The 18261-nt window shown below is 35.8% G+C and overlaps 1 protein-coding gene across 3 annotated transcripts in view; it reads right to left on the bottom strand.

Annotated features, from left to right (window-relative positions):
- Positions 1-18261, bottom strand: part of LOC127868404 (transmembrane channel-like protein 7) — a 98698-nt gene that overhangs the window by 16063 nt on the left and 64374 nt on the right. For all 3 annotated transcript variants that reach the window (XM_052410166.1, XM_052410167.1, XM_052410168.1), the window contains exons 13-15: positions 3272-3347; positions 1462-1592; positions 1139-1306 (exon numbers count right to left, since the gene is read on the bottom strand). In XM_052410166.1, coding sequence (XP_052266126.1) covers positions 1139-1306; positions 1462-1592; positions 3272-3347 — 375 coding nt within the window. The remainder of the gene's footprint in view (positions 1-1138; positions 1307-1461; positions 1593-3271; positions 3348-18261) is intronic.

Genomic DNA, 18261 nt, shown 5'->3' with positions numbered 1-18261 from the left:
AACCATTTTACTATTTGGAGTCACTGTGACCTTGACCTTTGACCTAGTGACCTGAAAATCAATAGGGGTCATCTGCCAGTCATGATCAATGTACCTGTGAAGTTTCATGATCCTAGGCATAAGCGTTCTTGAGTTATCATCCGGAAACCATTTTACTATTTGGAGTTACTGTGACCTTGACCTTTGACCTAGTGACCTGAAAATCAATAGGGGTCATCTGCCAGTCATGATCAATGTACCTATGAAGTTTCATGATCCTAGGCCTAAGCGTTCTTGAGTTATCATCCAGAAACCATCTGGTGGACGGACCGCCCGACCGACCGACATGTGCAAAACGATATACCCCCTCTTCTTCGAAGGGGGGCATAAAAAGTCTGCAAATAAATTACAACCAATCTTTACAAAAATCCTGAGTTGTAACTTAATTGTTATCACCCATGGTTTGGATGTTCAATAATTAATGTCCATTCAATTATTTTGCAGTGTCTTAATTTTTACAACAAATTTCGCATAAATACTAAGTAACAAGCAAAGAAAAAACTTTGACAGAGGTTCAGACATAATTCATAACATTGAATCTTTGCAGTTTAGTTTATAATGGCTTCATAAAAATGGGTGAAGCTCTCCTTTAAAAGGACTGTTTTCATAGATTCATCTCTTGATGTAAATATCATTAAGGGTAATCTTTTGTCATGACTAATAAGCATACTACTCCATATGATCATAATGATTGTTCTACATATTCTGCAGAAACCAGTTGTATGATGCAAGCCCCTGTGACATTGACCTTTGAACTAATGACCCCTATTTCAATATGCGGCTTAATTTTCTGCCATAGAAACCAGTACAATATTGATCATGATTGTAAGTTAGATCGTTCTCAAGATATTGTTCAGAAACACATTTCTTGTATTAACCCTTTGACACCTTGACCTTTGATCTGAAAGTCAAATGGCATCTTCTTCCTTCCCATACAAGCATACCTATTTAGATGATCTCATGTTTCTGAAGGGGGGGGGGGGGGGGGGGGGGTAAAACATATATACCAGTAATTCAAGCATGAAATGTATGCTAGCAAGGTTCAACATATTAGGTTATTGGTGAGCTATATGAGTACAGGTTAGAAGAAGATACATACATCAATAAAATAATTGCTGGAATGAAGAATCCCGAGGATCCCAAAAAGAAGAATATTCTGTTGATTGTCCACGGCCATTCAACAACAGTGTCGGACACAGAGTCAAACATGGTGTAGTTTTCAGAGCTGTACACACGAAAAGGACCGCAGCTCTGACTGGGCTTCATGCTGGAATGGAAAGCATACATTAATCTTTCAATAGTAGGAAAAAAAGACGACAAGAGCACTGCATATAGATGCTGGAATGCTTAACTTTGATTACTCTGTTTTATTTTATCAGCCAATAAGTAAACAAGTAAATGCAAGGCTACACCCAACCCTACCTGCTGATCATGTAGCCTATAGGGGCAAACGCAAACACGAAGGAGACAAGCAGAACAAACATGAAGAGTGAGTGGGACCTTGATGTGCGGTATGTCTTCTCTGTCTGGGCACAGTTCTTCAGCAGCGTCCACTTAAACAGGATAAGGTCAGATACACTCATAATTTTATTTTTAAGTACAGTAGTGGTGTAGTTTGCTGGTATACTAACAACAGCTTTGTCACAAACATGAAACAAAATAACTCTCCACCGCACTGGAATAGCAGCCATATCAATCACTCATTTTAACTCTCCACCGCACTGGAATAGCAGCCATATCAATCACTCATTTTAACTCTCCACCACACTGGAATAGCAGCCATATCAATCACTCATTTTAACTCTTCGCCACACTGGAAAAGCAGCCATATCAATCACTCATTTTAACTCTCCACCACACTGGAATAGCAGCCATATCAATCACTCATTTTAACTCTCCACCACACTGGAATAGCAGCCATATAAATCACTCATTTTAACTCTCCACCACACTGGAATAGCAGTTATATATATCACTCATTTTAACTCTCCTTCACACTGGAATAGCAGCCATATAAATCACTCATTTTAACTCTCCACCACACTGGAATAGCAGCCATATCAATCACTCATTTTAACTCTCCACCACACTGGAAAAGCAGCCATATCAATCACTCATTTTAAGGGACAAATAACTCGGCAATAAATGGAGGACTGAGCATGAAAATTGTGTGTTGCACATCTAAATTTCAACATACTGTCATATTTCAAGTTGCAATTCAGGCACTTGAGAAATGTAGAATTTATTCACTCCACAAGATAACAACATTTTATGCATAACAATTGGCAAAGTTCAAGGGCTCAAAACTAATGTATGGATTTGTGGCATTAAAAATGTGTCTAAACTTCATGGTGATAACAATATTTCAAATCAATTACTTGAGAGAATACAAGAAATTTCCTCCACAAATCTTATAAAATCATATATGCGGACAGTCATACCAACAATCTGACAAACAAACTGAAAAACTGTCAAACCAACCACCAACAGCCTTACTCTTTATACACCATGTCAAACTTTATTTGCATGGTTATAATTTTATAAACCACTTAACATAAAGCTTCATATAATGTCAGTTTTCAACTCCTTATTATTAAAAAAAAAAAAAAAAAAAAAAAAAAAACTTAGATAATTACCATGAAGTTGTTTTTTTAAAGAATTGAAAACATCATACAATGCATTTAACACGAGGGCCATGGAAACTCATCCATGATTAAGCTTATTTTAACACCATGGCCATTTCACAAAGTAAATGTTTAATACAGATAAGTTTTTAAGCGAGGCTCAGAGATGTTTAGCTTAAGTAACCTTTATATACAACCCTCTATAATGATATGAACAATTTTTGAATGAAGGCTGAAATGAAACTCACACATGAGCAACAGTTGATCACAAAAGATCACCATTTGTGCTCAGGTGTGCTTAAATTATAGACACTTGTTTTGAAATTCTAATTTTTAAGTACATGTACCATGATACAAATATAGTTTTCATGTTCCCTGGTATGTTCAATAACATTTACAACTTAGTTTAAAACCCCATTTGATCAAGGCTGTAAAAAATATTTCAAGACAGGCCTTTCGAACAATTCAATCCTAGCTTTCTGAATCATTTGATACATATTTATTTAATATTTAAGTCTAGTTGTAAGGTAAGACCGTTTCTGTCCTCATTGCTTGATCAGGGTTACAGCAGTGTGAAAATGTGCTACAAACAGCCCACTGTTGCATACCTTTCTGAGATAGAAGAAGCAGAAGCACTTGATGAGGGTCATCAGGGGGATCAGAGGACTGAAGAACATTCCCAGCCTGCAACACACACATATATCTTGTACAGCCCCTTGAAAACATGACGAGAGTTCAAGGTAGAATTCTTTCATAAACAAGAGGGCCATGGGCCCTACGGCGCTCACTTGAGACCCAAAGGAACTTAACTATTCTGGGAAGGTGGAGTTCAAAATAATAAAAGTACTTCATACAGACGGGTACATACTTAACTTGCACTTTATAGTGAGATTATTTAGTGTAACATCTTCAAAAGAGGACGAGTGCTGAGCAGACAGGCTGTAGTACAGACTTAGTGTGCTCTATTATTAAAATACGTTTTCACTGTTTTTCCAATCAAAGTAATTTAGAACAGTGATACTCTGATTTTCAAGTAATACTGCATTTCACATATCATACATGACGTCTGTATATAAAATTAATTAGAATAATGGTATTTCTGACTTTCACATATCATCCATGTAGGCCTACATGACTTTTGTATATCAATCTGTATTTTTGATTTAAAATGAAATTTCATACTTCATTTAAGAGTTAATTTTTGTAAATTATTCACATTTGTAAGTGTTGTTTGTAAACAATTCCTCTACGCTTCTACTCTTTATTTACAACCAATGCAAAACTAAAATGCATTTTAATTGTGAAATTTATTCTCAAATACAAGCTGCATTTAATATCATAAGTATCGCAAATAGTTGGTTTTAAGTACATTTTCTCTATCTCTTTAATGCTTGAACAAAGCATATCTGTGATATGATATGTGTACATGTAAACGATAGTTTTTTGTCAATAAATGTTCAACAGTAAAGTTGGAGAATATTTCAATCTATTTTTTATTGATCAATATAATGGAATTTTGACAACAGTTGTTGTCTAAGCTGTAAAGGATATTTTTACGTTCATAACTTTACTTTTTCTTCTTGATATTCATAATATACACTGGGACTTTGTGATAGTTATAAGTTTTATAATAGCCATATTGAGTAAGTTCAGGCATCACTTTACTTAAAGCTAATAAATATGAAATATCACGCCCATTAAATTTATGTATATATAAACCTTTCTTGGAAATATATAAGTACATAATTTTGCTATTTCAATGTTGTAATCTGTTCTTTTTATGCAGTCAGCATGCTGATTTTTATACAAAAATAAATGCCAAACAGATGTATTTATGTGTTTATCTCTATATTGATACCACTGTATAGCAATTGCTGTCCATGCTGCTCACTGCAAAGGGCTGTAAACAATGGGTTAGGCATCAAGCAACTGATAATGAGGTACCTCCTGTGGCTAATGGTTATTTCATTGGTCTGCGGTCATTAAATTACATGCAACAAAATGTGTGAAAAGTGGCCAGCACAGAAATTTGGGTCCTGACACTAAACTATAATATACGGTGGTTTCTCATCTAAGTAATTTTTCTGTGAAATCAATATTACTACACTGCAACGCTGATATGTCGCGGACTGGTATATCCCGCTGTCCAATATATCGTGCTTTGGCTATGGCTCCCAAAAATCCTACGAGCATGATCAGTAAATGACATGTTTTAATCTGATAATTCGCTAACTTAGGCAAAAAACCGGTTCTAGCTAGTATAAACACCCTATATTTCGCGGCCTACTATGGCAAGCAGTGAAGCGTGAAAAACAGTCGATAAGTTACAGTGTTGTTAACACACGGCTGGGTTTGTTTTTAACACTTAAGAAATAACCAATTAGTGTCATTGCAAAGGTAATAATGGCAGTTTACTGGTATATAAATCGTTAAATTTCGGTACTTGTAATGAATTTCTTTGTCCTGATAAAAAGTGCGTGAAAATCGGCGTAGGTATATTGATTTGTAAATAAACATTTCGTAGCAGGTAGCAGAGATAATTTAATTTCCATTAAAAGTTTTGTTGTAAATTTCAACTAAAGTACCGCGGTATCTGGCGAATTATGTGGCATTGACATTTCCTCTTAATAAAATACAATTCAAACACGCTGTTTTGTTACCGTGACGCTGTTTCAGTTCCTATATTAGGACTATTTATAAGGATAAAATCTATGCACAATTATATTTTATACTTTTTTTACGGCAAAAATTCTTCTTTTTAGCTGATTCGCGAGCGATCGTACATGAAAATAAATTAAACAATTTACATTTTGATTTTTTATGATAAATACAGATACATATGTAGTTATGAAATTTTTTATTGTAGAATTGTTTTGCAATTATTACTATACAAAAAGGTAGCAGCGCTGTATATAAAATGAAAACATTGGGGAAATATGACAAATTAACTGCAATACAATTACCGTAAGTTAGACATTTCTCGAGTTATATCGCGCGCCAGATATATCGCGCTCGCAATCTTTGGACCCCACCAACCGCGATATATGGGCGTTGCAGTGTACTTCAAATTTTGAGATTATTTAATAAAGGGTTTTCAGATGGCAAAAATATGTTTGTTGCACTTCATCCCCAACCAATCATAAACATAATAATCCTCTTCAGAAAGGAACAAAAATAAATATATTTTTTTTGGGCAATTTAACTGTATATCTTATCGGCAGAATTAATATTCACATGACTGCATGGAGATCATGAATATCATAATATCCATAAATTTCATTTAACGTGTACATCAGTAATTTCATAGTAGAGCGTAAACAAGTTTACACTATAAAGCCATTTAAAGCCATGTTTTTCAACACACCGCAACCATAAAGGAACTCAGCCTAGATATCATAACAAGATATCCATAAAACAAATGTTTTGACCAAGTTTCATGATGATTGGACAAAAAATGTGACTTCTAGAGTGTTCACAAGCTTTTTTTACTATACAAATATAAGGAAAAAGACCCCCCCTCTCCTGGCGGCCATGTTTTTTTACCGATCCGAACCATTTTTGAACTCAACCGTTGTATCAAGGAAACAAATGTGCTGACCAAATTTCATAAAGATTGGGCAAAAATGTGTCTTATAGACTGTTCACATGTTTTCACTATATACTTATAGTGAACACCGTGACCACCCCCTCGCGGCCATGTTTTTCAAATGTTCTCGACTATTTTCAAACTCACGAGATATCCACATAACCAATGTTTTGACCAAATTTCATGATGATTAGGCAAAAAATATGACTTCTAGAGTGTTCACAAGCCTTTTTACTTTATAAATATTAGGAAAAAGACCCCTCCCCCCGGACGACATGTTTTTTTACCGATCCAAACCATTTTCGAACTCAACCGTCGTATCCAGTAAACATTATGTTCTGACCGAATTTCATGACGATTGGACCAAAAATGCCACTTCTACGGTGTTTACATGTTTTCACTATACACATATTGATGAAACTGCCCCGCCCCCTGGCGGCCATGTTTTTTCACCGATCTCGACCATTTTCAAACTCATCCGAGATATCAATGAAACCAACCTTTTGACCAATGTTCATGATGATTGGGCAAAAATTGTGACTTCTAGAGTGTTCACAAGGTTTATCTATAGCCATATAAGGAATACTGCCCCGCACCCTGGCGGCCATGTTTTTCAACGGACCGGAACAATTTTTTAACTCAACCAACATTTCATTAAGACAAACATTTTGACAAAGTTACATGAAGATTGGGCATCAAATGTGACTTCTACAGTGTTAACAAGATTTTTCTTTTTTTTGACCTAGTAACCTAGTTTTTCACCCAGCATGAACCAGTTTTGAACTCAGGCGAGGTATCATTAGGACAAATGTTTTGACCAAGTTTCATGAAGATCACACAAGAAATGTGGCCACTAGAGTGTTCACAAGGCAAAATGTTGACGACGCACGCACGACGCACGCACGACGCACGCACAACGGACAAAAGGCGATCCCAAAAGCTCACCATGAGCAGGTTGTGCTCAGGTGAGCTAAAAAGGCATCTTTGGACGAACTTACAACAAATGTCAAATAATTTATATTTGTATCATGCTGATATAAAGCTATAAAACCATGCAGATCAACAATGAAGTGGTTTAATATGAACCTCAAACATGTGTTGATTAGTCAATATATAAGAGAGCAATGATATCAAATTAAATTAAACTTGAGTCATAATTATTGCGCATACAGTGGTAATATATTTTTATTTGACCACATGACCTAGTTTATAGATTCAAGTGATCCAGATACAAAATTGGTTTATGTATTGTCAAGATAAACATTCTAAATGGTTTCATAATGTGTGAGTCATAAATGTGGCCTCAAGAATTATTTCCAGGTTTTTCTGACATTTTATCTGATGACCTTGTTTTTTTCATGTCAAAATGTCACAATCACCATTTTGACAAAGTTCTAGTCATAAATGCTTTTCTAGAATTATATCAAGACTCATGTGACCCAGATTTAACTTGGCTTAGATATTGTATAAATAAACATTTTGAACAAGTTTCATCAAGATTGAGTCATAAATATGACATCTACAGTGGTAAAAAGGTTTTTCTCAGATTTAACCTGGTGATCTAGTTTTCATACACATGTGGCCCAGATTCAAACTTGGCATAGATATTGTTTTAATAAACATTCTGACCAAGTTTCATCAAGATGGATTTAGCTCTATGGTGGTAACTAGGTTTTTAGCATAGGTGCAACGCACCTATGCTTAAGGTATATACTACATTTCGAAAATGCACATGATACGGTTGACCATTATGAAGTCTTACCTGATCAAAAATCAGACGAAATTTCTATTTAATATAGTATATGGTAATTCTACAATTTTTTATTTGGAAACATTTTTCTAACGTTTTCTTCCAAAAATATTGCTGACACCGTTTTTAGTGAATTTTTCTAAGACCGTTTTATGTCAAAAAATCTTCTTATAACCTAAAACAAATTTCGTTCGTAAAACAATTCTATCTGCACTATAAATCTCAATCTCCTACGCAGTGGTCCCCCTTATACTAGAAGTTACTGACCGGGCGAAGCAAGGGAAGTAACTGCTGTGAGGAGTTTCTATAAAAATCTGCATTCAGAAATCTGTATTCAGAACTAAATCTGTTGTGCACGTCTGCATCTAACGCTTACCACAATTTTTACGACAAATTCTTGACGCAGACCAATAGGGTAGCGTCTATTTTCATTTGTGAAAAGAATTGTTCGATACAGTTCTGTCCGTGCTTAAATTTTGAAAGGCTTGGGTTATTATTTTTCATAAGCGTTTCAAACACTTATGTAAATGGAAAGATTATCTATTTAAATAGTCAGTAATTGTTTGAAATTATTGATTTGAGAAATTTGCGGATGGCGATATCGAACTACATTATACCACGTGACGCCATTTTGTAACTGAGTAGCTCCTGATGTTCCGATTGTTAGCCTCAGGGTACCAATTCTCGAACGGAACCAATTCTCGAACGATTTTTGTAAACTATAAAATTAACTCACGGTGGAATCGTTGAATTTGAAATCGGGTCCTATTTTAAGTAAGCCCAATATGAATACATTCTGTAGGCAAACTTCCAACTTGACAGCCTCGTTTTCGTAAACGAAACTGCAGACGAAGATTCGTTGAACCACGTAAAATTGTAATATTTGACCAGGTAAATGTGTGGTTAATTCAGTTATCATTATAAGTCATCAAAATGTTTTGTTTTATACGATTCTAACAATATGAAAGATGTTTTCATTCACCTTTAAGGTTTTTTACTACCTTTCACTTTGTTTACAACTGTCAAAATAAGCGATTACATCCTTGACCTTGCCCTGTCTTCTATTTTTATTTTAATCAATTAGGATGCAAACAACTAAGTTATTTTATGGTAAATTCGTACTGAAGCCAACTCGTAACTCGGTAACATTCAACCACATTTATTGAGAATTATTTTATTCATAAATATAATACATCTATTTAGATTTTCTTTTTCTTTCTTTTCGACAAATGACACGTAAAAAAACAAATAAATACCCAGTCTGTGCTCTACAGGCAGCAGTTAGAGAAGTTAAAAAAGGAAAATGTCTGTCCAAAGTTTCAAGAACGTTTGGAATACCAAAGTCCACATTGCATGATCACAGTCGGGGAAAGTTAGAAGGGGTAATAAAAAAGCCAGGGATTGATCCTTCTTTAAATGAAGCCAAAGAGCAGGGCCTTACTAACTATATGAAGTACATGGCCTCTAGGGGAATGCCTATCACCCTTTCTCTCATGAAAATTTTTGCACGTGACATAGTCAAACGTAGCGGCCGACCAACCCGTATGAATCTTGTACATGGACCCAGTAAGAAATGGTGTCGCAAGTTCTTTTCTCGCAACCCACAATCGAAGAAAAGAAGGCCAGACCGTGCTGATTCAGGCAGGATGAATTTAAGCGCCAAAGCAGTTGCTGACTATTTTAAATTACTGTCAAGTACAATCGAGTCTCTCGATCTTCAGAATCACCCTGATCAGATTTTCAATTGTGATGAAACTGGTTTTGATTGGAAACTGGTGTCGAAGGAAAAAGTGATTGTTGTTGGTAATCAACACCCATACCAAAAGCAAATGTTAACATCCATTGGCCATGTCACTCTCCACCTTGCAATTTCAGGCGATGGAAGGTATCTGCCACCAATGATCATATTTGCTAAAAATCTTCCCAGAGATCTTCAACCTGTTCCTGAATCCTGGTCTGTAGTTAAATCCCCCAAAGGCTATATGGACTCTTCTTTGTTTGTGAAGTGGCTGAATGAATCTTTTATTCCCAACTGTGGCCGGTCAAGACCAGTCCTCCTTATCATGGAAATCTTGGAGCGCATCTTACTCCTGAGGCTATTGATGTGGCAAGAACAAACCAGGTTGAACTATTTTGTCTTCCACCCCATTCCACACACTTGCTGCAACCCTTGGATGTGAGGATTTTTCACCTTCTTAAGGGTAATCTTGCCAAGGTGTCACAGACACTTGGCTTCCAACTCAGCAAGGTCTCCAGAGGTCAGCTACCCCTGCTCATCAAGTATGCCTTGAGCATGCTGTCACAATTTGACATTACTGAGTCCTTTCGTATTACAGGCATCCTACCAGTTAATCCATCGGTCAGCAAAACATTCAAACAGTCATTAAATGATGGGCCAAGAAACTCCTCTGCAAATGAAAGTCTGGTTGAACTTGGAATTATTCCAGCTGGGCTTGCTGACATCCTTGTACCAGTACCAGGTACCTCAGGTACAAGGCATAGGATTAGCGGGGCGCGACACATCACTGCAAACCAACCATATTCAGATGATGATGCAGAAGACATCTATTCTTCACCACACAATAGACAAATTCAAATCTTCACACCAGACACAGAACACCCAAATGATGGCATTTGTGTTGTGTGCATCACCAATCAACGAATGGAATGGGTTGGCTGTGACAAATGCCCCAACTGGTTCCATTATCAATGCCTGAACTCTGAGAACCAGACCCTTGTTGACTTGAGTATTGTCACAGGGGATCAGTGGTCATGTGGGTTCTGTAATGAAGAATAAAAATTACAGTATTTACACATTGATAATCATACATAAACTTTGAAAGACTGTAGAAGAAATTACATGATTAAATCAATGTGAGTAAAACAGTAGCGTAATTCTTAATATAATGCATTGTCAGTTGATTAAATGAACAATATATATTAGTTATACTTATCCACGTCAGTTGCAATGTTAATAAATTCATTTTACCAGTTTATGTGCGTGTTGCAAATGTCTGATGGCTTGCTTGAGTGAACGTTCGATAATTGGTTCCCAACCGGTTGCAAAATGTAAACAGAACCAACTTCATTTAACCAACGGTAAGGTCGAGTTATTAACGCTTGTTTTCTTTACATTTTATAGTTTCAGAAAGAGTAGTCTTTTACCTGAAATATCAGCTTAAATTATTTTTAAAAACATGAAACAGTTTGACAAATTAAATAAAATCGGCAAAAAATCGTTCGAGAATTGGTACCCTGAGGCTATAGGAAGATTTGCAATATTTCCTCACTTCCTGTTTCATTATTTGTACTTAATCTTAAAAATAACTTTTCTTCTTGATAGCCTTTTAGTTTTTCATTCAGTCAACTGTTCCCTTAACATTTACTTAATCAGCAACTTCCCTGTATCTTGCACCTATGCTTTTAAGCTATCGGCGCTCTCGTTTTAACTAAGATTTGACTGGTGACCTAGTTTTGAGACATATTTGACTCATATTTGAACTCCAAACTCGGTTTAAAAGTTATCTAGATAAACATTCTGGTCCAGTTTCATCAACATTGGATGAAAAATGAGGCCCCTTTACATGTAGGAGTAACTAGCTAAAAGTTGATGAGGCACACCGCCTGACAAGCCATATATGGTGATAACAATAGCTCTCCTGTAGCACTTCATGCTAAAATGATCTAATCATCATACATTTAAATAACAAATTGAAGAACAATAAAACAATAATTAAACAAGAGAAGTGTTTGTCAGAAACACAAAGCCCCCTACTGCACTGCTTCAAAGCCATATATTTGACCTTTGACCTTGAAGGATGACCTTGACCTTTCACCACTCAAAATGTGCAGCTCCATGAGATAACCATGCATGCAAAATATCAAGTTGCTATCTTCAATATTGCAAAAGTTATGACCAAGGTTAAAGTTATGGGACAGAATGACAGAATGGCAGAGTGACAGAATGACAGAGTGTCCGAATGACAGACAGACAGGCCCAAAACAATATACCCCCGATCATTCGATCCAGCGGCATAAAAAACTTGAAATAAGCAAATTCGTTGAATTGATATCCACCGCCATTATACTTCTGGACACAAAAGTATTCTGGCAAATGGAAAAGGCCAATGTGCATCATTCTCTTATCCATATATATACTCATACCAAGTTTCAATGAAATCCTTCAAAGCACTTCCAAGATATGGCTCCGGACACACAAAAAAAGCATTTTTTTCAAGATACAAAGGGCCATAACTCCTTTATTATCCAATGGTGTACAATGCCATTTGGCGTGCATCATCCTTATATCCATATATATACTCATACCAAGTTTCAATGAAAACCGCCAAAGCACTTCCAAGATATGGCTCCGTACACAAAAGTGCCGGACGGACGGAAGGACTGACGGACAACGCCAAAACAATATCCCTCCGCCTATGGCAAGGGATAACTACATGTATCTTGCTTCATTTTAACTTATGCTGTTAACACATTTTATCAAAGACAAATGATTAATTGACATAACATAATAATTATTCTGGTGGGGCCTCCTGTGCACACAACATACCTGACAACCGAATAACTACCAATTGTGTCATGTAAAAAATAGTTCCACATTTAACTGTTCCTTTAAATACTTTCCTATTGAAATAAACCAGCTATGAGTCCAAGAATTTACTCTATCAAGTTTCATAAAGATTTGACTATAAATAGGACTCCTAGAGTGTTAACAAGGTTTTACTATAGCCATATTTGGAAAACTGCCTTGCTGCCTGGCGTCCATATTTTTCAACAGACCAGAACCATTTTCAAACTTAAATCAGCTATAATTGAGACAAATATAATGACCAAGTTTCATGAAGATTGAACTATAAATGTGACTTTTAGAGTGTTAACAAGGTTTTACTATAGCCATATCAGGAAAACTGCCCCGCCCCATGGCGGCCATGTTTTTCAACGGACCGGAACCAATTTCAAACTTAGCCTAGCTATCGTAAGAACAAATGTTCTTACCAAGTTTCATGAAGATTGGACTATAAATGTGACTCCTAGAGTGTTAACAAAGTTTTACTATAGCCACATAAGCTAAACTGCCCCGCCCCCTGGTTGCCATGTTTTTCAACGGACCGGAACCATTTTATTACTCAGCCTAGATATCATTAGAACAAATGTTCTGACCAAGTTTCATGAAGATTGGACTCAAATTAAGACTTCTTGAGTGTTAACAAGGTTTTACTATAGCCATATTAGGACAAGCGGGCCATGATGGTCCTGTAACGCTCCACTGTTTTTTTATGCGAAAAAAGCGTGCAATGCGCATGGGTCGAAATGTACTCAAGCATGTGACTTTCACTTTAATTCCAACACCTTCTCTTGACTACAAAGTATGAGTTTACCATGCAGTATCATATATTGACTTTTCTTGAAATAATTGTGTTCATAGAAGATGTGTTGTTAAAATCAATAAGATATTATTAAACTGGTTTAAACACTACAAAAAAGACATGAAATTAACATGTCATCCGATATATTTGTATCCTGATATATGGTCACTTTCGACATATTTAAATAAAACCCTACTTTTTTCAGTTTATAAGAAAAACATGCATATCACATGTTCTTACTTCAATTCCTTTGTAAGCAGTCACCATCTGATCTAAAATGGCACTAAATGACAGGGTTTTATCTCATGTTTACAAGAAAATCAGAAGAAAACAACAAAATCAACATTTTTTCGACAGCTTCGTGACCCAAATTCCGATGGTCTGTATAAACATTGATTTTCAAAAAATAAAATAAATAGATGTGCATCTGCTTACATGTATTGATAGATTTTTTATTGATAAACATATAAACATCTCCCATGCTTCAAAAAGTTAAGATAATGCCTACAAATGGACGCAAAAAGACTTGATTCCCATGCATGCATGTAGGTTTGTTGTTGTTGTGACCTTGAAACTAATTATGTAAACAACGTTTACTGGTCCGCGCATATGCAGAAATGTTTTCGATCGTGCTTTTGAACTGATGGGTTATCATATTAACGGCAAAATAGCTTATAAATTAACTTTCTTTGTAGATATGGGATGATTTAGAACCTAAGGCCATTCTCGACCTTCCAATAGACCATAACTCCTTCTGAAGAGTTTGTTTTCCTTTTGAAAACAGGACATCCGGTTTCAAAAGGGAGAAATGGCTCATAATGAGCAATTTCTCCTTTCATATCACAATGATTTCTACCCCACCATGCCAATTTATAAATAGTACTTTACAATATTATTTCTCGTCTGCAATCTCTTTCAATTTGGGGCAGTCCAAAATGTGTCGTTTGGTAAAGGGTTAACATTTATGGATAGTTAACATGTTGGTCTACCTTTCACGCTCGACATGTATGCATTTATCTCTTATAATTAAAAAGTTATTCCAAGTGTTTTTTGATTAACTTTTAGTTTGAGAAGAAATCCCATAATGAAAAAATAGCAAAAACGCATAAATATGCAAAGTTCAACGACTTCCTGTGGCCATGTTTTTTGACGAATCAAATTTTCTTGAACAACTTTTTTATGGGAGTCTTCAAGGGATAAATTTGGCCCCAGGGGCATAATTTGAACAAACTTGGTAGAGGACTATAAGATGTCACTACATGAAGCCCTAGGCCCAATGGTTATGGACAGGAAGATCTTAAGTGTTAGCACAAAAGAGGCTTTATATATATAGCATATGTTCAGTTTTGTGACCCCCGGGGAAGGGTCAAATTTGAGCCCAGGGGAATAATTTTAACAAATTTGGTAGAGGACTATTAGATGTCACTACATACCAAATTTAGTAGCCTTAAGCTGTATAATTATGAACAAGAAAATTTTTAAAGTTTGCACAAATAGGCCTTATTTAAGCATATGTTCATATTTGTGACCCCCGGGGCAGGGTCAAATTTGACCCCCGGGCATAATTTGAACAAGACATGTGTTCGTCAGAAACACAATGCCCCCTATTGCGCCGCTTTGAAATATTTTTATTTTTTTTTACCTTTGACCTTGAAGGATGACCTTGAACTTCCACCACTCAAAATGTGCAGTTTCATGAGAACGCCGCTTTGACATTTTTAATATTTTTTTTGACCTTTGACATTAAAGGATGACCTTGACCTTGAACTTCCACCACTCAAAATGTGCAGCTTCATGAGATACACATGCATGCCAAATATCAAGTTTCTATCTTCAATAATGCAAAAGTTATGGCCAATGTTAAAGTTTTTTTTCGGACGGACGGACAGACTGACATACACACATACTGACATACTGACTGACTTTAAGATTTTAATACATACCAAATTTGGTAGAAATAGGCCCAATGGTTATGGACAAGAAGTTTTTAAAGTTTGCACAAAATAGGCCCAATATAAGCATATGTTCAATTTTATGACCCCTGGGGAACGTTCAAATTTGATCCCAGGGGCTTAATTTGAACAAACTTGGTAGAGGACTATTAGATGTCTCTACATACCAAATTTGTTAGCCCTATGCCATACAGTTATGGACATAAAGATTTTTAAAGTTTGCACAAAATAGGCCTTATTTAAGTGTATGTTCATTTTTGTGACCCCCGGGGCAGGGTCAAATTTGACCCCAGGGGCATAATTTGAACAAACTAAGTAGAGAACTATTAGATGTTACTACATACCAAATTTGCTAGCCCTAGGCCCTACGGTTATGGACAAGAAAAGTTTTAAAGTTTGCACAAAATAGGATTTATATAAGCATATGTTCATTTTTGTGACCCACGGGGCAGGGTCAAATTTGACCCCAGGGGCATAATTTGAACAAACAAAGTAGAGAACTATAAAATGTCACTACATACCAAATGTGGTAGCACTAGGCTCAATGTTTATTGACATGAAGATTTTTAAAGTGTGCACAAAATAGGCTTTATATAAGCATATCTTCAATATATTGAACCCCGGGGCGGGGTCAAAATTGACCCAAGGGGCATAATTTGAACAAATTTGAAAGAGGTTCACCCCAGGAAAATTTGTGAGAAGTTTTATCAGAATTGGACTTGTAGTTTAGGAGAAGAAGATGTTTAAAAAAAAAGTTAATGCACAGACGCATGCACGCACTGACGACAGACACAGGACCATGAAATAAACCCGCTGGCCTTTCGCGAGTGAAGCTAAAAACTGCCCCACCCTCAGGCGGCCATGTTTTTCAACTGACCAGAACCATTGTCGAACTCAGCTGAGATATTATTGGAACAAATGTTCTGACAGTTTAATGAAGGTTGAGTAGTAAATGTGACTTCTAGAGTGTTAACAAGCTTTTTCTTTAATTTGACCTAGTGACCTAGTTTTTGACTTCACGTGACCCAGTTTCTAACTCTACCAAGATATCATTGGGACAAATCTTCTGACCATGTTTCATGAAGATCAGACAATAAATGTGGCCTCTGGAGTGTTAACAAGGCTAATTGTTGATGACGGACTACGCACGACAGACAAAAGGTGATCACAAAAGCTGACCATGAGCACGTTGTGCTCAAGTGAGCAAATAAACATAAGGAGAATGTGAGCTTTTATTGTTAGAATTTAAAAAGAATGCAAAACAAAAACTAAATTTTATTTACCTCATTGACAACTTTAATCAATGCTTTTTACAATGCAGTCACAACGATATGCACTTCCATTTTCTGTTTAATTTTTAAATTCTGAGCATTTTCCCGCAATATCAGGACGAAAGTGATAAACGTTTTTTTGTATTAATATTCGCTTTATACCTCGACTTTCCTGGCAACAAATTTCTTAACGGGAGCTGTAATTCTGTGATCTTGCTAAGAAATTTAGTAGTTAATTCAATTCAACCAATCAAAAACTTGTATCACCTACTTCACAAAAGAAAGTGCAATATTTGACTGGTTCTAAGAATTGTTCTTGGAGTTTGTTGCATCACCATCAAAAATAGCCAGTTCGGTTGGTTTGTAAAATTCTTTTTATTTTGAAGTAAAATAATCAATCGAAGTAAAGTAAACATAAACCAGTCCGTATTTTACTTTTCGTGGTCATTTTTAACCAAAACAAAATTTTACATATTGTTTTTCCAGGTCTGACAGTTTGGAGAATAATACCGGACCTCAGCAAAAAATTTTGGAAATGTCCGAGGTCCGACGTCTTTTGCATGGGTTGATGGTTCCCATTCTTTGCTACTGGAACTTAACTTGAAGAAATTATGGTTGACATGTACCTTTTCAACATTTTAAAAACTGAGCATATTTGAACAGTAACAGGTTTCAAAGTATATAATCATACGTTGGACTTAAGTGTTTCTATCTTCATAAAGCAAGATAGTTTGATCACAATGAATTCCACTTGCATACAGATCTCAAATATATCCATATCAGTACTTCAAAATTTATTGATCTGAAACAAAGTTTCTACATCAAACATGTCATGTTCAGCAATCTGGATTGAAATACATTATTAAAAGGCAGTAAAATGCTGAAATCAAGCCATCACGTGCTATATTGTGTTGGTTTGAGCCAGGCGTACACACCGGTAACAGGCTAACCACCTACCAAGTAATGTAATCGATAACCTGTGGCAATGAAGTACCATCTCCTCTAATCACTTATGTATGAACCAAGTGAGCTACTGTTGGTACGAACAAACATGAGTTTAAAGGTTTTGGGCTTAAAATTATGACATGTCCCACAACAGATTACCGGTATAGGTTGTCACGACAATTTAGAGACGTCGTAATACCACCCCAGATTATGATGGAATGTTAGCCGTGACATGCCTAATGGGCCTGAGGGAAATCTTGCAATAATATCCTAAGCAATCAACACAAACATCTAGAGTTTGTTTCGTATTTCAGATAAACATATACCACACAAAGGGGAGTACATTACACTGTGTTCTTTGTTGACTTTTTCTTTAAAACCACTTTTCAACCACTAAACAAGTGACATTTTTAATAAATTAAAGTACTTTAATGATTTGATTGTTATGATTCAAAGCATTAAAAAAATTATAGAAAACTTAGCAAAATAATTTGCTTACATTAGTTATATACCCGGTACAATAGCATTTGCACCTTCTTTGCTCATGCAGTCAAGCTTATGTGCTTACTATCACCTCATATCACCTGTTACTTTAATCTAATTAAAATAACTAAATCCAGTTTGGTCAAGAGTTTTGTGTCTTAATTGTTCCCTACATTCAGGCTTGTGTAAAATCACAAACAATAATCAAACTTAATGAACATAAAACA

Source organism: Dreissena polymorpha, chromosome 2 (assembly GCF_020536995.1).
Source record: "Dreissena polymorpha isolate Duluth1 chromosome 2, UMN_Dpol_1.0, whole genome shotgun sequence".
Lineage (NCBI taxonomy): Eukaryota > Metazoa > Mollusca > Bivalvia > Myida > Dreissenidae > Dreissena > Dreissena polymorpha.
Note: the sequence above shows the minus strand (reverse complement) of the source record. Positions and strands in the feature narration are given on the sequence as shown.